The following is a 24,399-nucleotide window of genomic DNA, read 5'->3' on the forward strand; positions in this document are numbered from 1 at the left end:
TTCCCAATAGGCAACTGGGTTTGGATCTGGTTCCAAGAAAAGAATTCAGTATGGTTGATCCTGAAGAAATCAGTGTTACAGAATTGTATAAATTGGTGAGAATTTAATTTATTTTTCTCTTCTGAAAGGAACTATTAATTGAGTCGAGCAGTACCTTTTTTTTTATTATTCTGAAGTCTTTCAGTATGTTGCTAAAGTTTAAAGTTGTGAACTGAATCAGTGAACATCTATGCATTCCTGTACTTTGAAGAAGAGGAGGGGCTAGAATGGGAGTCATATTGCTAGGAAGCCAAACTGAACAGATGGCCACAACCCATTTATTTTATACACATTGCTTCCTTTTTCCAGAGAAAATTATACTACTTCACTTCAAACCCTTCATAAAATCTCAGACAACTGCAGTTCAAGCTTGTCAGGTAGCTGCTGCAAATATCCACTCAATGGTATTCTAAGTGTTGCTTCCTCAGTCAGAAACTTGAATCTGTCATGTCAGAATAGAAAGGTACAATTACAAATGGGACATGTGATGATTCTGTTCAACCAGGGCATAAAGCTTTTATTCTTAAATTATTTAATTCTTAAATAATTTTTAATCTATTTTAAGTGTTGCAAATAGATATCATAACCATCTTCTCAGCAGCTTTTTCAGTTTTGAAACTTTTGAACCTTTCTTGAGATATTTCACTGTTGCTAACTTTCGTTAGTTATTTGTGTTGTCACTCTGATCTGGAATGAAACCATCCATTTAAATATTCTCACTGGGCTTGGTTGCTGAAAGCACACTCAACCTATCAACAAGTGAGTTGATCATTTTGAGCAAGTGGACCTGATCGCACAAGTTGTTAATTTTGAAAAAGTATCTCATATAACTTGACTCTGTTTAGCAGGAATGACAGTTAAAATTATTGAGATCCATCTACGGAATCACTAAACTGAAAGTAAAAATGTTGTGAGACACAGTGTAGCAGGAGTAGGGCTGCTTCTGATTATGTTTTCTGTACCTAATCAACACAATAAATAGAACAGTTTAGTGGAAACTCTCAAAACTGTATTTGCAAATTAACAAAATAGGTATAGCTTTTTAGCATTTAATTTAGAATGTTTTTTTTACAGCAATTATTGAAGTTCAAATTTATTGAGCAAATCCTTTCTGATGCCATTAATTTAGGCTGCTTACATTAATCATGTGAATACTAGACAACCTGTGTGTAACACAGGGGAAGATAAAATCATAGTGTTCCACCCATCACCTCGTTATGGTACTTGGTGCTTAATTCAGAGCAAGTCCAATTGAGAAAATTACTTATTTACTTACTGCCAGTAACACCACTGGCATTTAGGGCAGCAATGAAAATCTCCTCCATCTCTGTCTGTCCTTGGTCACACACAGATATAGATGGATTCTTCATTGCTATTTTAGTGACTTTTTTTTTTGACAGGTCAGTGTTGTTAGCCCTCAGCTGAACTCCCAAACCTGGAGGACCAGTGGACCACTCTTAGTCTGGTTTCTACCCTTTGACCTGTTCGGCATGGGTGACCCTACCAGGAGTCAAAGCAAAAGGCCCTGACTCCAGCCAACATAGCTCTCCGGGTCATGCAATCCTCTAAACCTTACGATGATTCCTCTTGGAGGAATTGAGAGCATGGCACTCGAAGTGGTGTACTTCTCTGTGTAACCTTGTGTGCTATTTCTTTCGCTTTGCATGCATTGCTTATTTCTAACTTTAGAACCTTTTGTTTATAAGACAGCAAGACATAGGAGCAGAGTGAGGCCATTTGGCCCATCGGGTTGAATGAAATGGTCTCTGTGTGAGGAACGTCTGGCAGCTCTGGAGTTCAGGAGAATGAGGGGGGATCTCATACAAACGTTCCAAATGTTAAAAGGCCTGAACAGATTAGATATGGCAATATTACTTCCCATGGTAGGGGAGTCTAGGACAAGAGGGCACAACTTCAGAATTGAACGACGAACATTTAGAACATATATGCGGAGAAATTACTTTAGTCAGAGGGTGGTAAATCTGCGGAATTTGTTGCCATGAGTGACTGTGAAGGCCAAGTCATTGGGTGCATTTAAAGCAGAGATAGATAGGTTCTTGATTAGCCAGGGCATCAAAGAGTTATGGGGAGAAGGCAGGGGAGTGGGGATGACTGGAAGAATTGGATCAGCCCATGATTGAATGGCGGAGCAGACTCGATGGGCCGAATAGCCTACTTCTGCTCCTATATCTTATTGTCTTATAAGTTGCTTTGCCACTTTTTATCATGGCTAATTTATTATCCATTTCCACCCCATTCTTCTGTCTTTTCTTAATAACTTCTGATACACTGAAAAATCAAGAACCAATCAAATTCAACTTTAAATATACTCAATGATTTGGCCTCTGCAGCTGTACGTGGCAATGAATTCCACAGATTAATCACCCTCTTGCTAACCCTCATCTCCTCATCTCTGTTCTAAATGGACACGCCTCTATTCTGAGGCTGTGCCCTCTGGTCCTAGACTCGGGCACAAAAGGAAACATCCTCCACACATCCACTCTATCTAGGCTGTTCAATATTTGATGTGTTTCAATAAGATTCTTTCCCCACGTCATTCTTCTAAACTCCAGTGAGTACAGGTCCAGAGCCATCAAATGTTTCTCATGTGTTAACCCTTACATTCCTGGAATCATTTTTGTAAACATGCTCTGGACTGTCTTGAATGCCAGCATATCCTTTCTTAGATAAGGGACACAGAAATGCTCACGATACGCCATGCGCAAGCTGACTAATGACTTAAAGCCTCGGTATTACATCCTTGCTCTTGTATTCTATTTTACTCGAAATGAAAGCAGGCATTGCATTTGCCTTCCTACCACCAACTCAACCTGCAAGTTAACCTTGGGGAATCCTGCACGAGAACTCTCAAGTCTCTTTGCACCTCTGAGTTTTGCATATTCTTCCTGTTTAGAAAATAGTTTGTGCCTTTATTCCTTCTACCAAGCTGCATGGCCATACACTTCTTTACATTATATTCCATCTGCCAGTTCTTTGCCCATTCTCCCAATCTGTCAGATTCTTCTTCTGCAGGTTTCCTGCTTCTTCAGAACTACAAAATCATTAACACAACATGAAAAGGAGCAGTTCCAACACCGACCCCTGCAGAACACCACGAGTCACTGGCAGCCAACCAGAAAAGGCCGCCTTGATTCCCGGTCTTTGTCTCCTGCCAGTCAGCCAATCTTCGATCCACGTGAGTTTCTTTCCTGTAATACCATGGGCTCTTGCCTTTTAAGCAGCTTTCATGTGCAGCACCTTGTCAAAGGCCTCTTGAAAGTCCAAGTAGGAAACATTCACCGACACTCCTTTGTTTACCTTGCCTGTTATTTTCTCGAAGAATTCCAACAGATTAGTCAGGCAAGTTCCCCCCTAAAGAAAACATACTGATTTTGGCCTATCTTATCATATGCTTCTGAGTACCTTAAAACTTCATCCTGAATAATGGACTTTAAAATCTTCCCAACTACTGAAATCAGGATAACTGGCCCATAATTTCCTTTTTTCTGCCACCCTCCCGTCTTGAAGAGTGGAGTGACATTTGCAATTTTCCAGTCCTCCAGAACCATTCCAGAATCCATTAATTCTTGAAAGATCATTACTAATGCCTTCTCATTAGCTTCAGCTACAGTACCTCTATCAGAACCCCGGAGAGGCCATCTGGTCTAGGTGACCTATCTACATTCTGACCTTTCAACTTCCCAAGCACCTTCCCCTTAGTAGTAGCAACACATTTATTTCTGTCCCCAGACACACTCGAATTTCTGACATACAAACGTTTGTACAACTGATGTCTTCCACAGTGAAGACTGTTGCAAAATACTTATTAAGTTCATCTGCCATTTCTTTGTCCTCTATTACTATCTCTCCAGGATCTTTTCCCAGTGATCTGATATCTACTGTCTCCTCTCTTTACTCTTTAAATATCTGAAAAAAACATTTTTGTATCTTCTTTAATATGATTGTCTAGCTTGCCTACATATTTCATCTTTTCTCTCTTTATGCCTTTTTAGTTGTCTTCTGTTGGTTTTTAAAAGCTTTCCAATCTTCTAACTTCCCACTAATTTTTCTATAGTATGTGCCCTCTCATTTACTCTTATGCTGTCTTCAACTTCTCTTGTTAGCCATGGTTGCCTTATCCAGCCTTTAGAATACTTTATCTTTGGGATGTATCTATCCTGTCCCTTCCAAATTGCCCCCAGAAACTCTAGCCATTGTTGTTCTGCCACTATTGCTGCTAGTATCCCCTTACAATCAACTTTGGCCAGCTCCTACCTCATTCCTGTGTAATTCCCTTTACTTCATTTGAATACTGATGCATCGGACTCTAGCCTCTCCCTCTCAAACTGCAGAGTGAATTCTGTCATATTATGATCACTGTCTCCTGAGGGTTCCTCTACCTTAAGCTCCCTAATCAAATCTGGTTCATTACTGCATTTCCCCTAGTGGGCTCAACTACAAGCTGCTAAAAAGCTATCGTGTAGGCGCTCTATGAAATCCCTCTCTTGGGATCTCTCAGCAACTTGACTTTACCAATCTACCTGCATATTCTGTTTTTGCATTACTGATATTAACTTAACTATTTAACATATATATGTATACTTGCTGTATTTCAGTTTTTTCCCTATATTTGTCATGTATTGCATTGTACTGCTGCCACAGAGTTAACAAATTTCATGACATATGCAAGTGATATTAAACCTGATTCTGATTTTGAAATCCCCCATGATTATCATAACATTGCTGTATACATCTGCTTTCTCTGTCTGCCGTTGTAATTTGTATCCCATGTCTTATTATTCAGAGCCCTGTATATAACTCCCATTAGGGTCTTTTTACCATCGCAGTTTCTTCGCTCTATCCGCAAGTGTATACAGCTTACAATCCTATGTTACCACTTTCTGAAGATTTGATTTCATTTTTTACCAACAGCTTAGCTGCCTGTCCTTTTGATACAAAGTGTATTCTTAGATGTTAAGCTCCCAACTATGATCTTCTTTCAGCCACGGCTCAGTGATGCCCATAACATTGTACCTGCCAATCCCTAACAGTGCTACAAGACTATCTACTTTATTCCAAATGCTGCATGCATTCAAAAAACAACCTTTAGTCCTTTCTGATTTTTGCCCCATGTTGCACTTCAACTCATCCCACTAACTGCAATTTGTCCCCATCATTTACCTGTCATTCTTCAGTCTTGTATACCAACTGCCCTAACCTCAGCCCTATCACTATGGGTCCCACCCGTCTTGCAAAATTAGTTTAAAGCCTCCCCAATAGCTCTATCAAAGCTGCCTGCAAAGATGTTGTTTTTTGTTTACACTTCTGATAAATCTTGTCCATTGCCTTTTAGCCTGTTAATTTATTAGATGTTTTCCATTAGGAGTCCTTCATGTAATACCCAACACCTGTAAAATGAAAATGCCTTAAACTTTTCACTATCCCCTGTTCTGTTTTTATTGTCCATTTCTTCAATGCAAAGCATCTAGTTTCTTGCCTTAATTTAAAAATTCCTAATAGTGTTGTTTCTTTCCTGGTCTGCAGTCTTTACCTGCTGGTGCCAGAGCTCCACTGTTTGTATCTTAAAACTTTGTAAATCTTAATGTCTTTAGTCTGCCTTGCAGGCACAGATTTCAGCAACATTACTCTTTGATACGTTGCAAGTTGTCATTGTGAAATAATTAGTTTTGTGCAAGCAACACACACAAAATGCTGGAGCAACTCAGCAGACCTGGCAGCATCTATGGAAAAACATGCAGGCGACGTTTCTGGCTAAGACCCTTCGGCAGGACTAGAGGGGTAAAAAGGATGAGGAGCAGGTTTACCGGTGGGGGGGGGGGGTGTGCGTAGAGAGAAACACCAGGTGATAGGTGAAACTGGGAGAGGTAAAGAGCTGTGAAGTTGACTGGTGAAAGAGGTACAGGACTGGAGAGGAGGGAGTCTGATGGGAGAAGATAGAAGGTTATGGAAGAAAGTAAAAGCGGGGAGGAGCTCCAGAGGGAGGCAATGGACAGGCAAGGAGATGAGGTGAGAGAGGGAAAAGGGAATGGGGAATGGTGACGGAGAGGTTGGGGGGGGGGGGTGGTTGCCATTACCGAAAGTTTGAGAAATTGATGTTCACACCATCAGGTTGGGGGCTACCCAGACCGAATATAAGGTGTTGTTCCTCCAACCTGAGTGTGGCCTCATTGCAACAGTAAAGGAGCAGGCCATGGATTGATATATCGGAATGGGAATGTGATCCCAACAGACTCACAGGTGAAGTATCGCCTCACCTGGAAGGACTTTTTTTTGGGGCCCTGAATAGTAGTGAGGGAGGAGGTGTACGGGCAAGTGTAGCACTTGTTCTGCTTGTTTTGTGCATACACATCTCCACAGATAAATGAAGTCTGATTTCCGTCAAAACTGGATGGGTGGCTGCTGTGTGTACGGCACACGAAGGTTGATTTAGAATTCTTTATTTTGCTCCTCTATCTGTAAAAAGCATCTTTCTTTATCTGTTCAGCATTAGGAGGCTATTGTTCATTTGATATCTTCAAACAGGTTTGAAATGTTAAAAAGGTCATAAAGGAATTGTAATTAACTCCCCACTGGCATTTTTTTCCATTGAATGCAATGTCTGGTGCTTGACTCGGTGGGGTAGGGTGTGCACGGCGTGTGAGTGGTTCAAGTTGGAAGTGCCATTAGACAAGAGGCTGCTTTACCTCTATAATTAATACCCTTGAGAAGCAAGTAAACTGGCCTTGTTTCTGGAGTGTTCTGTAATCATGGACATTCATGCTATTGTGCTTGTATTTCTAAATTTGGAAACAAAAGTGGTTGTGCATGGGAACTGGTGGTGAGTAATGTTGGCTGTGTTGACCATAACTTTGTCAGTGGGCAACACGTGAGTATTTAGAAACATAGAACACCTATTGCACAATACAGGCCCTTCGGCCCACAAGGTTGTACTGAACATGTCCCTACCTTAGAAATTACTAGGGTTACCCATAGCCCTCTATTTTTCTTAGCTCCACGTACCTATCCAAAAGTCTCTTAAAAGACCCTATCGTATCCGCCTCCACCACTGTTGCCGGCAGCCCGTTCCACGCACTCACCATTCTCTGCGTAAAAAAAAAACTTACCCCTGACATCTCCTCTGTACCTACTCCCAAACACTTTAAACCTGTGCCCTTTTGTGGCAGCCATTTCAGCCCTGGGAAAAAGCCTCTGACTATCCACATGATCAATGCCTCTCATCATCTTATACACCTCTATCAGGTCACCTCTCATCCTCCGTCGCTCCAAGGAGAAAAGGCTGAGTTCACTCAACCTGTTTTCATAAGGCATGCTCCCCAATCCAGGCAACATCTTTGTAAATCTCCTCTGCACCCTTTCTATGGTTTCCACATCCTTCCTGTAGTGAGGCGACCAGAACTGAGCACAGTACTCTAAGTGGGGTCTGACCAGGATCCTATAGAGCTGCAACATTACCTCTCGGCTCCTAAATTCAATTCCACGGCAGTATGCCCTCTTAACCACAGAGTCAACCTGTGCAGCTGCTTTGAGCGTCCTATAGACTCGGACCCCAAGATCCCTCTGATCCTCCACATTGCCAAGAGTCTTACCATTAATACTATATTCTGCCATCATATTTGACCTACCAAAATGAACCACTTCACATTTAAAGCACTCACTTTAATCTCTGCCCTCCTCTTTTAAATTAAAGGGGGAGAAAGTGTCCAATTTGCACCCTGTTCTATTTTATGTCAATGCAGCATATAGCTTCTCGGGGAACAAATCGTGCATTCCATTCAAACATACACCATTCATATTGCATGGGTTAGGTTATAGCTGGCTTGGAGGATCTCTAGATTTGTGCAGCTTGCAGCCAGATTAGCAGTATTGAGGAGGTTAACTGAAATGTGGATTGATCAAAATAGGACAATTCAGTGTATCAAGATCCTGTAAAAGAAAATGCATGATCAACAGGAAAACAAAATGGTACAGGAATCACTGGCGCAGTGAAACTGCAGCAGTTGCCTGGGGGTGTTTTTCCACATAGCGTGAACCATTTTCTCTGCTATAATGGCATTGCAGTATCTTGGTTGGTGACTGCACCTGCTGGTTTGACAATGCTGTAAAATGATTAATGCAATATGTCATTATGTGAGATGGCATTATGTGAGCACTGCTCCCACAGGCTGGTGGCACATCTGGGCATCACAATGTGGTCTTCCCTACTTGGGGACATCAAACGCAGAGTAACAGTGTTGAGGTTTTTATTGGTGGTCTTAACACACCTTAACATGGATATACCCCCAGTACCAGGCCTGGTGAATCCTCAGAAGTTGTGTGAAACTAAAGAAGAAACTGAAAAGGCCCTTGCGGAGGTATCTGCATCATCTTTGGTCGTGGGTGAAGTTCTTGAAGACAGGGGACTGGCTGAAACTCTGTGTCCGTGATGTTGCTGCAAGCCAGTTTTTAATTATACCTGTAAGTGGCTTTGTTGCCAAGTTTGCAGGTGATACAAAGATTGGTGGAGGGGCAGGTAGCGTTGAGGAAACGGGTAGGATGCAGAAGGACTGAGACACATTCGGAGAATGGGCAAGAAAGTGGGAAATGAAATACAATGTTGGAAAGTGCATGGTCATGCACTTTAGTAGTAGAAACAAATGTGCGGACTATTTTCTAAATGGGAAGAAAATCCAGGAATCTGAGATGCAAAGGGACTTGGGAGTCCTGGTGCAGAACACCCTGAAGGTTAACTTGCAGGTTGAGTCAGTGGTGAGGAAGGCGAGATCCATTATTAAGGACCTCCAGTACCCAGGACATGCCCTTTTCTCACTGTTACCATCAGTTAGGAGGTACAGAATCCTGAAGGCACACACTCAGCGATTCAGGAACAGCTTCTTTCCCTCTGCCATCCGATTCCTAAATGGACATTGAACCCTTGGACACTACCTCACTTTTTAAAATATACAGTATTTCTGATTTTTGCATTTTTTAATCTATTCAATATATGTATACTGTAAATTATTATAATTTTATTTATTTTTTCTCTTCTGTATTATGTATTACATTGAACTGCTGCGGCTGTTAACAAATTTCACATCACATGCCGGTGACAATAAACCTGATTCTGACTCTGTTAGCATTTATTTCAAGAGTTCTAGAATACCAGAGCAAGGATGTGATGCTGAGGCACTGGTGAGCCCTCACCTTGAGTATTGTGAACAGTTTTGGGCCCCTCATCTTAGAAAAGATGTGTTGGCATTGGAGAGGGTCCAGAAGAGGTTCACAAGGAAGATTCCAAGAATGAAAGGGTTATCATACAAGGAACGTTTGATGGCTTTAGGTCTGTACTCACTGGAATTCAGAAGGATGAGTGGGGAATCCCATTGAAACCATTCAAAGGTTGAAAGGCCTAGACAGAGTAGATATAGAAAGGATGTTTTCCATGTTGGGAGAGTCTCGGACAAGAGGGCACAGCCTCAGGATGGAGGGGTGCCCTTTCAATACAGAGATGCAGAAAAATTTCTTTAGCCATAGGGTGGTGAATTTGTGGAATTTGTTGCCACATGCAGCTGTGGAGGCCAGGTCATTGGGTGTGCTTAAGGTGGAGATTGATAGGTTCTTGATTGGACATTGCATCAAAGGTTACAAGGAGAAGGCTGGGAACCTGGATTGAGGAGGAGTTCTAAAAAAAAAGGATCAGCCATGATTGAATGGTGGAGCAGACTCGGTGAGCCAGATGGCTAATTCTGCTCCTATGTCTTATGGTCTTATGGTCTAAATTAGTGTACTTGTCCTACTGCTCTAATAGAAACATAGAAAATTGGTGCAGGAGTAAGGCCATTTGGCCCTTCGAGCCTGCACCGCCATTCAGTACGATCATGGCTGATCATTCCACTCAGAACCCTGTACCTGTAATGCAGGGGTCCCCAACCTTTTTTGCAACGCAGACCGGTTTATTATTGACAATATTCTTGCGGACTGGCTGACCCCAGGGTTGGGGGGGTGGGGGTAGGGTTGCCAACGGACAAGAGTAACTGTCAAATGTGTTGTGTTTACCCCGAGAAAGACTACAATGACCATGAAGCCTTGCATGGGTACCAGTGCGCATGCGTGACTTGTGCATGCGTGGACGTGCCGATTTTTTTTTTCTACAAATCATTTTTGTCAATTCTGTTCGGGGGGCGGTGTTGATCACGACTGGAATATAGGTGATAAGTGGCTAATACATTCAATTTCGTTTCTAAAAGGGTTTATCTAACGAATTTAATATTAAACACACAGCGCATATTTTCCTGGCATGAATATAGTGATAAGTCAATTATCAGGGGAGGACAGGGGAGCTTGAAGTAAGTGTTGAACGAACTCCCAGTAGAAGTGGTAGAGGCAGGTTTGATGTTAACATTTAAAGAAAAATTGGATATGTGTATGGACAGGAAAGGAATGGAGGGTTATGGGCTGAGTGCAGGTCGGTGGGACGAGGTGAGAGTAGCGTTCAGCACGGACTAGAAGGGCCGAGATGGCCTGTTTCGGTGCTGTAATTGTTATATAGTTATATAAGTCAATAGCATCATAACATTTTAAGTAACGTTTGGATATTAAACACACAGCTCATATTTTCCCCGTATGAACATATAAAATCGTTGCAACACACCAATATCGCTGAATCAGTGGGAGCCCTGGGCTTGTTTTCCTGCAACAAGATGGTCCCATCGAGGGGTGATGGGAGACAGCGATAATCGAACGGGGTTCCTTATGTCCAGTCTATTCTGCAATTTAGTTTTCGTTCCATTCATTGCAGAGATATGTTGGAAATAGAAGCAACGTTTTCAGTGCTTTCGTGGCTACCTCAGGATATTTAGTCTTGACTTTGATCCGGAATGCCAGTGGAGATGTTATGTCAAATGTACTTTTCAGCCCGCCGTCATTTGCAAGCTTGAGGAGTTGATCTCCTTCCCGCGCTGACATGGATGACGCGCGGGTAATGACCTCACATGAGTAATGACCTTGCATGCGTTCAAGCTCAACAGTGGGTGTGACAGGGAATGAGGAAAGGTGCAGCTGACTCATCAAATCATATCGTTTCCTTGCGGCCTGGTAGCGAATGCTTTGCGGCCCGGTACCGGTCCGCGGCCCAGTGGTTGGGGGCAGCTGCTCTAATGCTGTACTGTTAATTAAGAAGGGCAACAAAGACAAGCCAGGGAGCTATAGGCTGGTGTGCCTAAAATCACTGGTGGGATTTTGAGGAACTGGATCTACCAGCATTTGATTGATAAGGATTGATAAGGGATAGACAGCACTATCTTGTCCATGGAAAATCATGTCTCACAATCAGTTGGATTTTTTTTGGAAGAAGTAATCAAGGAGATTAATGAGGTCAAAGCAGTGGACATTGTCTATATGAGATTTAGTGAGGGATTTGGCAAGTTGCTGCATGGAAGATTGCACGTAGGGCTAGCAAAGTGAATACATAATTAACTTGATGGTTGGAACCAGAGGTTGATGGTTGAAGATTGGTGTTTTTTGGACTAGAAGGCTGCGATGAGTGGTGTGCCACATGGATTTGTACTGGGTCCATTGTTTGTCATGTAAACCATTTGGGTGAGAGTGTACAAGGCACGCTTAATAGGTTTGCAGATGACCTTGACATAGGTAGTATTGTAGACAGTGAAGAAGGTTATCAAAAATTATAGGGAGAAATTGATCAGCTGGGTAAGTTTGCTGAAGAATGGCATGACATTCGATTTGGATAAGTGTGAGGTGATGAATTTTGGGAAGTTAAACCAAGGTCGGGCTTTCACAGTATGGAAGTGTGGGGAGTGTGGTAGAGCAAAGGAACCAATGAGTTTATGGACATAGTTCCCTGAAAGTGATATAATTGATAGTGTAGTGAAAAGGGTATTTGACATGCTGTCTTTCACCAATCAGAGGACTGAGTGTAGGACTTGGGACGCTGTGATACATCTGTAGAAAATGTTGGTGAGGGTGCACCTGAACCATTGTTAATAATTATGGTTATTCTGTTATTGGAAAGATACAATTAAGCTGGGGAGAGTGCAAGTAAATGTTGGGCAGCTAGGACTTTATTCCTTAGAATGAAGGAGACTTACTGGAACCCTCAGAGGTGTATAAAATCATGAGAGATGCACAGATGGAATGAATGTATATAGCTTTTCCTTCAGAGAAAGGGAAGCAAAGGCTAGAGGGCATAGATTTAATGTGAGAGGAGGAAGATTTAAAAGGGACCTGGGGGGTGGGGGGGACAACTTTACACCGAGTGTGATATGTATATAGAATGAACTGTCAGAGGCAGTTACTATAACATCTAAAAGAAACTTGGACAAGTACATGGATGGGAAAGACTTGAAGGGATACTGCCCAAATCATGGCAAATGGGACGAGCTTATATGGGCATCTTGGTCTATACGAGTGAGTTGGGCTAAAGGGCCCATTTCTGTGCTGTATTGGCTAAATCCTTGTGCAGAATACCCTGGTTAAGCCCACAAGGGAGACCTTGAACTTCCAGTTGGCTGTCACTATAATTTTGCATCTCACTTCCTCTCAGTTCTTTGGTTGCCTTTGCAGTTTAAATGAGCATCAGTCCAAGCTTAACAGGGAGCACGTTTTCTGATCAGGCTGATTACAGCCTTCATCTCAAGGTTGGTTTCAATGATTTCATATTACCAGCTGTTCCAGTCCTGCATCACACCTTTTGTGCAGGGCTGTGTGCTGAGCCCAATGTTGTACACTCTGCTGACGTGTGACTACACGGCCAAACACCCGAGTAATCACATTGTCAGGTTTGCCGATGACACGATGGTGGTGGGGCTCATCATCAACATTGATGAAATTGCCGACAGAGAGCTCGGTGCTGAGTGCCATGCAAATAACCTCTTCCTTAATGTCAACAAGGCAAAGGAGATGGTTATCAACTTAAGAAGGACTCGCACCACTCAGTCCTGCCTTTATATCAGAGGCACAAGCAGTTTCGAATTCCTGGGAGGGTACATCTTGCACAACCTCTCGTGGTCCTAGAACTCAACCTACACAATCACGCAAGCTCACCGACGCCTCCATTTTGTGAGGAGGCTGAAGAGAGCTGGACTATGCACATCCGTATTTGTGTGTCGTCCTACAGATATGCAGAAGAAAGCATCATAGCTTGCTGCATTACTACATGGTACTGCACTGCAGAGGACAGGAAGGCTCTGCAACTGGCCAATGCATCACCAGCACTTGCCTACCTGCCAGCAATGACATATATACAAAACGGTGTCGAGGAAGAAGTCCAGCACCGTCATCAAGGATCCTACCCACTCTACTCATTGACCATATGTACCACTCCGATCGGAGAGGAGGCTATGTGGTATCCATGCCAAGCCAACCATATGCAAAAACAGCGACTTTCCCCAAGTAGTAAGGCTGATCAACACCACCACCCACTGACTCTGTCCATTCACACACTCCCATCATCACTACTTTATTATTTCCTGTCAGAGTCGTCATATATATAGACACTCCTGTGCCTAGTATCACTTTGTGGACATATTTTACCATCAGTCTATGTATGTAAGCTATCTCATGTATTTATAATTATTGTGTTTTTTATTATGTTTTTAAATTATTGTTTACTTCATATTTTTTGTGCTGTATCAGATTCAGAGCAACAATAATTTTGTTCTCACTTGTGTTGTGTAATAGATATGACATTAAACAATCTTGAATCTTGAATTTTTTTTTGGCTCTTGCCTCCTGTGGTAATTTGGGATTTCTTTTGTCTTGTTCGTTAACTGTTACTGTCCCAGCTGCCTCCAGCACCGTTATTTGGGCTCTTCTGGTCTCCACATTCACACGGACCCATTTAATTTGTTTACTCCACTCGGACCAGTCCCACTGTGACAATGAGACACCATCATTATGTGCAAGATATAATGTCCATTATCTTCAAATTTTTCCTGCTCTGCTGAAAGGTCATTGCCCTCAATTATCAAATCTACTTCCTTCTCCACAGGTTTTCCAGCATTTTCTATTTTTATTATCGCGTATATTTCTGTTAGTGGGCAAAAATATTATTTTAAAACTGAGCAACTCGCATAAGATGGTTCATCTGTTGGGGTTGGGCTAGAGCTTTCAATCTTAATGAGACTGATGAGAAGTAGGGTTGTTCTGAACAGTAGCAGAAAATGAAGCAGAGGGATGGGAACAGTGAAAGCATAGTGACCAATCAGTAATTTTAGAATCAAACCTTTGAAAAGGCTGCCTTGTACTTGCAAATAGTTACAGTTTGGTGCCAGGTGAGAGCAACGTTGGTATGGATGGAAAATTTTTCAGAAATGGAGGGAATAGTTTGGATGAGTGCAGTATTACAACATTCGGGGTTAAAAATACTTATACTTTATTGTCTCCAAACAGTTGATACTAGAGCGTACAATCATCACAGCGATATTCGATTCTGCTCTTCGTGCTCCCTGGAGTACAAATCGATAGTAAATATTAAAAATTTAAATTATAAATCATAAATAGAAAATAGAAAAGGGAAAGTAAGGTAGTGCAAAAAAAACCGAGAGGCAGGTCCGGATATTTGGAGGGTATGGCCCAGATCTGGGTCAGGATCCGTTCAGCAGTCTTATCACAGTTGGAAAGAAGCTGTTCCCAAATCTGGCCGTATGAGTCTTCAAGCTCCTGAGCCTTCTCTCGGAGGGAAGAGGGACGAAAAGTGCTTTGGCTGGGTGGGTCGTGTCCTTGATTATCCTGGCAGCACTGCTCCGACAGCGTGTGGTATAATGTGAGTCCAAGGATGGAAAATTGGTTTGTGTGATGTGCTGGGCTGTGTTCACGATCTTCTGTAGCTTTTTCAGTCTTGGACAGGACAACTTCTGTACCAGGTTGTGATGCACCCCAGAAGAATGCTTTCTACGGTGCATCTATAAAAATTAGTGAGGGTTTTAGGGGACAGACCAAATTTCCTTAGCTTCCTTAGGAAGCAAAGGCACTGGTGGGCTTTCTTGGCAGTGGACTGAGCTTGGTTGGACCAGGTCAGGTCATTTGTGATGTTGACCCCGAGGAACTTAAAGATTTTGACCTGTTCCACTTGCGAATAAGATGAGTATTTAAAGTAGAGAAATTAAATATGTAGGGAGGTAGAGGGCAATTGGAATAGTTCTACAGTTGTGTTAGTAATTGTGCCCCTGTTTCATATTCAGCTCTTAAAAGGACTTCATTATTGTTGTACAATGTATGTGACTGCTTCAGACCACTCATTTAAGAAGAAATTGTACTTTTAAGAATACTGAATCAGGAAAGTGCAGCACCATGTAATACTAGATAGAGCTAAAATTTTCTTTGCTACTGTTTTCAGTGCATACATTGTTTAAAAAAATCCCCACGAATTTCCAATTTCATTTCGCATACGTCTGCCTTCACCCCAGCTGGGATAGGGTTCCTCTTGTCCTCACCTATCACCCCACCGGCCTCCACGTCCAGCATATAATTCTCAAGATCCCACCGCCAATCATATCTTTCCCTTTCCTTTCCCCCCCGCCCACTTTCTCGTTTCCACAGGGATTGCTCCCCACGTGACTCCCTTGTCCATTTGTCCCTCCCTATTGATCTCCCTCCCGGCACTTATCCTTCCAAACGGAGCAAGTGCTACACCTGCCCCTACACCTCCCCCCTCACTACCATTTAGGGCCTCAAGCAGTCCTGCCAGGTGAGGTGACACTTTACCTGTGGGTCTGTTGGGGTCATTTACTGTATCCAGTGCTCCCGGTGTGGCCGTCTGTACATTGGTGAGACCTGACGCAGATTGAGAGACTGCTTTAAGCACCTAACGCTCCATCTGCCAGAAAATGCGGGATCTCCCTGTGACCACCCATTTTAATTCCACTTCCCATTACCATTCCGACACATCAGTCCATGGCCTCCTCTTCTGTTGCAATGAGGCTAGACTCAGGTTGGAGGAGCAACACCTTATATTCCATCTGGGTAGCTTCAGAACTGATGGCATGAACATCGATTTCTCAAACTTCCAGTCAAGGCCCCACCCCTCTCCTTCACCATTCCCGTTTTCCTTTCTCACCTTGTCTCCTGCCCCTTTTCTTTCTTCCATGTTCTAATATCCTCCAACAGATTTCCCCCCTTCTTCAGCCCTGTATCTCTTTCAACGATTAACTTCCCAGCTCTTCTCTTCACCCCTCCTGGTTTCACCTCTCACTTGTGTTTCTTCCTCTCCCCCCCCCCCCCGCCCCGCACCTTCCAAATCTGACTCCGCATCATTTTTCTTCAGTCCTGATGAAGGGCCTTGGCAAGAAACTTTGACTGTACTCTTTCCTGTTGATGTTGTCTGGCCTGCTTAGTTCCTTCAACACTGTGTGTGTGTGTGTGTGTGTGTGTGTGTGTGTGTGTGTGTTGCTATTCAAAGCATGTTTGAAGAGTTTAAATTATAGTAAGTAGTTGAAAATATAGGTAGTGTGAGGTAGAAATCCTAACAGTGGCATAGAAAGAAATGAGGTGCAACCGATTGGGGTTCCAGTTGTGTATTTTCCAGAAAGCATCATGTTATGGCAAAACCAGGATGGCTGTATTTTTTATTTTCTTAGTGAGAAATGTGCCCTAGCAAATTGTAATGACACACTTGTAGGAGAATTATCTGACATTGTTGACAAGTTGTGGATGGTGCATTACACACAACATCTCACCCTGTCAAGATCTTAATTCTTCTACAAGCCCACTATCTCTGCTGCCTCATACTTAAAACCTTCCTCCACAGTTATCACTTAAATCAACTACTCCATGCCAACACCTCATTTCTTTCACTATTTCGTTTTCCCCTCACAAATTGCCTCGGATACTTTGAAGATGTTTTCTGAAACCAATAAAATTTATTTTGACCTTTGTTTCCACAGCAGAGGTAATGACAGCATAAACTCTAAAGTTAGACTCTGTTTTCCTCTCGCAGTTAATTTATACCAATGTTGCCTGGAGAATTGATTAGCAAATGCCAAGGCATGCGCAAGATTAAATCAGAAGGGAAGTAACCAATGATTAATCCAGTGGTCCTGTCAATATATGACATTGCTGAATTGTATGCAAGCCCTTGTGTATTAATTTACTAATGGGTTGCAGTAATATTTGCCTTATTTAAGATTTTTAAGATTCTTTTAACCCTTTGGGGTAAAAGCCATTCAAAGATTACTTTAAACAAAATATGTAGAAGTTAATTTTGTTTCATAATCATAGATGCATATATTTTAAAAATGAGTCTTTTAAAAAATACACGCAATAAATGGAATGAAGAAAAAAATGAACATTTTGCTATACAGCTTTCATTTATTATTTTATTACTGAGGCTGCAATTGGCATCTTTTAGAAGATACTCAATAATATTCTACAGGGCTTTGTTGTTGTCAATTTAACCTAGTGTCATGGATATTTCTATATCCTATTTTTCAGTTCAAATCATTATTTGATTTCAAAGCATTTATTATTTTCAGAATATTAATTGGTCTTTGTATTTTTAGCGATGTAATTAATTTATTAAGAAAATTTGTAATTTGCTAATACTCCATACCTCATGATGACTAATGTTATCTTACAAAACTGTAACCATGATCCCACTTTACTACTTAAATGCAGCAAATTTACGTGAATTAGTTTTGTAGTATTGGACCTATTATCATTACATTCTTCTCTACAGGGAAGTGGTAGAGATTAGCAAGTTAATATGAACTGCAAGGTGGCAGAAGTTCCAACAGGGTTTGTAATGGCTAATTAGTGTTAATGATGTCATGAATGATCATTAATTTTGTCATTCATCAAGATGTTAGTTCCATGTGATTGATATTTGCCAAGAAATAAGCAGTAAGACAATTCAGAATGGTTTTGCTCAAAACTGTGGTTTCAAGCATTCAGACTTGGAGGTGCCAGAAGTAGCTGGGAGTGAAGATGAACTATGAAAAGTTTGAAGGTATCAACAAACATCTTGAATGTTACAATGAAAATGAAGATTTGGAGGATGCAGCTGTCAAAGGCATTGTATGAAGACAGGCCATTATCTGATTAGGTGTCTGCATTGATTTTATTCATTTACAGTTGATCAAGAGAACACAGCAGATGAATTCCTCCAATAACCCTTAGGAACTAATACTATTTTATAGTACTGTAGAGATATTGGTTGTGTTCTAATTTGTTCTCTATTTCATTTAAATGCATAATTTGTAACTCAGATGGGGTTGCCTTTATTATGCATTTTTAAACTATATCCATGAATCTTAGGGTAATTGGGGCAGCTGTTTAATGGGGCCAAAATGTACAGGTCTTGATGTGTCCCAATTATCCAGAATCCACTGTAATCTATTGTATTATTTTTCTTTTTGAGTCTGTCTGCTGTTTAGCACCTAAAATATTCTTTTATTAAGCTTGTATATGAAATAGGAAGATATTGACAATAAAGACGGCGTGTAACTGCAGTCCAGCAAAGAATGTTAAGACAATTCAGAACTGCTTTGCTCAGTGCAGTTTCAAGCATTAAGGCTTGGAAATGCTGGAAACAGCCAGGAGTGAAATGAATGATTTCACTACTTCAAGTTCAGAACTATGAAGAATTTGAAGATATCAACAATCACCTGGAATGTTAGAATGAAAATGAAGATCTGCTGGCTACATTGTATGAAGGCAGTCACTAGGCATTATCTGCACTTGGTGTTTGCACTGATTTTGTTCATTAACAGTCAATCATAAGAACATGGCAGTGTACAATGGATGAATTCCTCCATCGATAACCAGTACACAGTTTTACAGTACTGTAGTGGCAGAGTTCTAATTTGTTCTGTACTTCACTTAAATATATAATTTGTTGCTCAGTTATACGGTAATTTGTCTTTTTTAAAAAATACCTTTTTAACTATTTCCATGAAACTTTTGCTCATTGGGGCGGGGCTTAATTGGGCCAAAATGTACTGGTCCTGATGGGTCCCATTTAACTGGAATTCACTGTATAGGGTGAGAATTTAATAGTTTTAAGTAACTTTATAATGATAAGGGTTATAGAGGCATAGAGCACTACAGCACAGAAACAAGGCCTGCATCCCACCTAGTCTGTGCCGAAATATTATCATGCCAAGTCCCATCGATCTACACGTGGACAATAACCCTTCAAACCCTCTCATCCATTTACTTGTCTAAACGTCTCTTAAATATTGAAATCAATCTGGCATCCACCATTTCGTTGGCAGTTCATTCCACATGCACATTCTCCTCTGAGTGAGGAAGTTCCCCTTCATGCTCCCCTTAAACATTTCCCCTTTCACCTTTAACCCTTGACCTTTAGTTCTGGTATCACCCAACCACAATGCGGGGGAGGGGAAAGCCTCCTTTCTATACCCCTCATAATTTTGTAAACCTTTTAAATCTCCCCTCATTCTTCTATGCTCTCAAGAATAAAGTCCTAACCTATTCAACTTTTTCATGTAACTCAGGTCTTCAAGTCCTGACAACATCCCTGTTATCATTAATGAAACATCAAACAACCCCTATTACCCAGAATGGGAACAATTTCAACTGATGCTAGAATATTGAAAGTTGTTATTGGACTTTGCCAGCATGTCAAAATTTTAAATTATTATTGATTTCTTCTGTGTTTCCCTAAATATAAGGCTTATTCCAATTTTCTCCGAATTTGATTCTAATTTACTGTGTTCCTCCATCTGTTTCTTTCTCTTTGTTCTTAAGTCTCATCGTTCAAGAGAGCAGGTGTTTCTGCTCTTTATCAGGTTTGCCATGTGCCATTGACCATGCTATAAGTGTCATAAAAAATTTACTCCCAGCAAACTATGATGGAACGGAATCTTAACTTAAGATTAATGGTACATGCTGTGATATGTCACACGCCAGCATTTTTGAACTATTGGTGGTGGCATCCGTTAGTCTCGCGAGACCATGGATCTGTGCCTGGAAGGTCTTGCTTCAGTCTGTGTTAGAGCAGCGTCTGTTGTGGCTGTAGGGGCCCACACGGGAGTGACAGTCTCGGCTGCATCGACTGCACTTGAAGGCGCTGTCCTCCGGTGTTATCTTGGCGCTGTTTTTCCGACGAGTGCGCTTTTCTTCAGCAGCTAGCCTCAGTTTCTCCTCTCCTCTTTTTAGACCTCTGCGTAGTTCTGGCCTCCAGTGAGAGCGATCGCTGGCGATGTCCTCCCACCTCTTGATGTTCATTTTCAGTGAATTCATGTCTGTCTTGCATGTTAAAAATGCTATTTGAATCAGTGCAGTGAATGTTGTTAATATTGTGAAAATCAAGTATTATACCTCAAAGTTGAAGCTTTGCCTCTACACCACCAGATCAGGATCACAGTGAGCTGGAGTTCTGATTTATGGGGAAACTGTACATCTTTCCAAGGACAATAGAATTGAATTCTTTCTGTTATATATTGTACAGCTGTAGATGGGATTGACAGTTTTCTAATCTTGGGTTTTGTGTTTTTTAATTAATTTCAGATGGAGCACAGACATCGAAAGAAGGATACCCCCATTCCAACAAGCACTCACCACCTCTTTCTTCAAATGAAAAGTTTGATGTGTGCTAATTTAGGGGAAGAACTTGAGGTCTTCTTTTCGATTTATGACAGCCGGGAGAATCAGCCCATCAGGTGATCTTACATGGTTTTGTTTTAAGAACAACAGTTGACTCTTGTATGTGATTGCAATAGATCTTGTACACTGTAAACCTGCTGTTTCATCTGCTATTGATGTGGTGGTGGCATCCGTTAGTCTAGCGAAACCATGGATCTGCGCCTGGAAAGTCTTGCTTCAGTAAAAAAAAAATGCTGCTTTCCGTGTTGTGCCGTCGCAGTGAGGCGACACTGGAGTGTCCTCTCCCAGGCACAGGCCTGGGCAAGGTCGTATGGAAGACTGGCAGTTGCCCATGCTGCAAGTCTCCCCTCTCCACGACACCGATGTTGTCCAAGGGAAGGGCAAGGGCCGATACAGCTTAGCACCAGTGTCGCCGCAGGAGTTGCCAGAACGAGGTTAAAGGCAACATCGAACTGCCTTAGGGACTCCAGCTCCAGATTTGTCCTCAGGGTTTACTCCCGAAGTCCTTCCCATCAATGGGTATGGCTGCAAGGCAGCAGAGGTTTGAAATCAGAGTTACCCTCTCTTAGATGGACTGCCTTCCCAGGCTGACGAGCTCCAGCTACCTGAAGCACTGGTTTTAAGGTGCCAGGACCCGCCTTCGCCCCTTCTCCTGTCAGTAGAAACAGTTCTGCCGGGCTTGGAGGCTAAGCCACACGAAAAGGCCAGGAGTTGGACTTAGTTGTCAGAGGCTATTTGAGGCACATACCATGAGGAGCACTTTTAGGTGCTGGGAGCTTGTCCCCACTACCACCCCTTGGCTTGACAACCTTGGAACCTTGCTATTGATGTAACAGGCAGATTTCAGCAAAGGTTCTGTGAGGGGTATGACTCTCATTCAAACACTACCACTGAACACCTGAAAAAAGTTTGGTTTATCAGCTTTTCTTATACTTGCTCTAATTTCAGAGTAGAATATAGTCTGAAACTAAGACATGGGACACTTGTTTATAAACTATCATGAACAATGGCGTTTGATTAATACTTCTGAAAATCAATTTGTCAAGAAGTATCCTAACCAATGATTATTTCCTCATATGAGAGCATTGTTTTTTTTAACTTATCAGAAATTTAAAAAGGCTGCACACAATTTTTAGTTATAACATGGTGCAATGATCAGTTTAATCCTAAATTTTAAACAAAATCTGGTGTTTATGAGTGTTTTTGGACCCAAATGATTCTGCTTTATTTTAGGATCCACTTTAAGGTTTTGCTGACATGTATAGTTCACAGTAACTTGATGGTGATTACTGTAGTGGAGAAAGTGACCAGTTCTTTAGACAATGGGGCATACGATGCAGTGTTTTTGTACGTTGTTGAAACCTGACTTGTGCTGAATGCAATTTATGATGGAGTCCACCTCAGAGAGGTCTCCATCTCTGGAGCAATAAAATAATACAGTTTAATCTAGGCTTTTTAGTAGTCGGTTTGTTTATTAATTGTTATTATATCAAATTTCAGCATGTTACTCAAATAAAGTGTCTTTTTCCCTGGATAAAAAGCCATAACCAAATGTATATCTTCCTTTTCTAAAGCTTTGGTTTGCAACAGCCCCAAAAATGACTTGGCTGTTTTCATCTTCTGAGTAATTTGAATCAAAAGGATGTCCAATAATGGCTGTTCTTGTTCATGTGGGAGTTGAGGACAAGTGATGATTCATCTCAAAAATATCAACTGGAAACCCGTTGAGGTCTAACTATGAAGTAACTTAATTTGGTGTGGTTATGTGGTTTAATAACAATTTTTCCTCATCATGTGTAAAATTAAAAAAGCCTTTCATGCAGAAATACTTAGCAAATTCTTAGTTAAAGTGGACTTTTAATTTATTCTGTTATTTTGGTGGTGATTTTCTTAGTCCTTCATTAAATAGGATAAAGGCACTCTTGCCTTTAGAAAGCTGATTATCTAGCAGTATAATAGCATAGAATTAGACTAGTTATCAGCCTATAGTTGTCTAACATAGAAAAGTTTGGGGAGGTTGTGAGGTTTGAAGTTTGGTTGCATAATACAAAGAAAGCACCACCAATCTACAGAGTAGCCTCTGTTTGGGAAGATTAATACTTCATTACCATGAAACAAGGACAAAGGGTCTCATGCTGCTCATGCCTAACTGTGTTCATGCAGGTTGATGGCTGCTGTTTCTAGATATTGCAAGTTTCTGATTTACAATCCCATTCTGGCGATCAGATCTTGGCAATTACTTCTGTCTTACATTTGCATGGAGCAGCACCTGTTTGATGGTGTTGCATAGAACTTGCTTCCACAGTCAAATAGATTTTGTTTAATGAAGTTTTCCAGGCTGTGGAATAGACTCCTGGCTAATTTCAGAGCATTGAACCATAACACACAATTAAGCAGTCCTGAAATTAAGGAATGTAGTTTGCGCCTTACCACTTAGAGCAACAGGTTGCCCTGGGACTAGTGGTAATAAAATAGATAGGTTAATTCTCCCAACTGCTTCCTAGTGGTTTTGTTTTTACATTGTATGTTTAAATTAAGCTCCTAAATAACAGCACTGACCACCCAGACTGCAGAATGTTGTAATGCTGTTTTAATTAAATGTGAATGTTCTTGACAAGCAATCACCAGATTTTAATATTTCAGCTCAATTTTTATACTTTTTTAATCTTGCTTTCCAATAGCCTTGATTATAGTTTGAGGGTTATGGGGGTCATCGGATAAAGCTGTTGTAAAAAGCTTTTGACTTCAATTTAGCTGAACATTATTGTACACTCTGGAGGTGGCCAAACACAATTGATGCAGTTTTATCACCACTAGGGAAACACATGATTGGAGTTTCTCATGTGCCTTTTTAAACATGATCTGTAAGTGATATCTTGAAGATGGTGTTATTCTTAAATGCTTGTTTGCCGGAATTCTATCCTTAAACTTCAGACGAGCTCTCATTATGGCCTGGAAACTGAATTTGGGACCCTTCAATAACCTAATAAATCATGGCGAATTGCTACTTTGCAAGATTCCAATAATCTGAGTGCCTTACTTTCTGCTGCAGATTGAGTTACTAGTGGTTATTAGTCCATTTATCAGCCTTAACACTTTTGGGCCTGTAATATACTCTTACTGCATCCTTCCAATCTGCTGTCATCACTGATCTCCTTAAATGGAGTTCTTGATGTTTCCATACTTGCAGTGTACTGCTTATTTCAGCCAGTTCCCTCCTGCCTTAACTTTGCCCCAAAATTTCCATGTTTCTAATTTTTTTTCATGCTTTCTCTAACCATCTGCACTAACTCTAAATCTGCTGGGAATCACATCATCTTCATCTTCAGGTCTGGGGTTTGTGCACATCCTTCGATATAGTTGTTTAAACATTGACACCAAAGCTCTAACTTTACCACAAAACTTGTGCAACTCTAATTTTTTCATTGAAGATGCTTCGTAGGTGTTCCTGTGATTTTTTTTTACTGGATTAACAATCCAATAGAAACAGAAGATTTGTTGTTGACCAGCATAGAAGCAAGGACAAGGTCATGGGTAATACAAAACAACATTTGAACAAAGGGTCTTGGCCCAAAACGTTGACCGTACCTCTTCCTAGAGATGTTGCCTGGCCTGCTGCGTTCACCAGCAACTTTGATGTGTGTTGCTTGAATTTCCAGCATCTGCAGAATTCCTCGTGTTTACATTTGAATGGAAATCTTAGCTTACATCACTCATCACGATGTTTTGCCTCCACTCCTTTACTTTCTCTTGAGCAGGCAAATGTCAGAAATACCCAGC

At 41.3% G+C, this 24,399-nt stretch overlaps 1 protein-coding gene across 6 annotated transcripts in view; it reads left to right on the forward strand.

The window, feature by feature from the left end:
• Window positions 1-24,399, forward strand: part of dock4 (dedicator of cytokinesis 4) — a 366,243-nt gene that overhangs the window by 121,072 nt on the left and 220,772 nt on the right. For all 6 annotated transcript variants that reach the window (XM_063057889.1, XM_063057890.1, XM_063057892.1 and 3 more), the window contains exons 7-8: window positions 11-95; window positions 20,524-20,675. In XM_063057889.1, coding sequence (XP_062913959.1) covers window positions 11-95; window positions 20,524-20,675 — 237 coding nt within the window. The remainder of the gene's footprint in view (window positions 1-10; window positions 96-20,523; window positions 20,676-24,399) is intronic.

The sequence above is a fragment of the Mobula hypostoma genome, chromosome 9, assembly GCF_963921235.1.
Source record: "Mobula hypostoma chromosome 9, sMobHyp1.1, whole genome shotgun sequence".
In the NCBI taxonomy this organism is placed as follows: Eukaryota; Metazoa; Chordata; class Chondrichthyes; order Myliobatiformes; family Myliobatidae; genus Mobula; species Mobula hypostoma.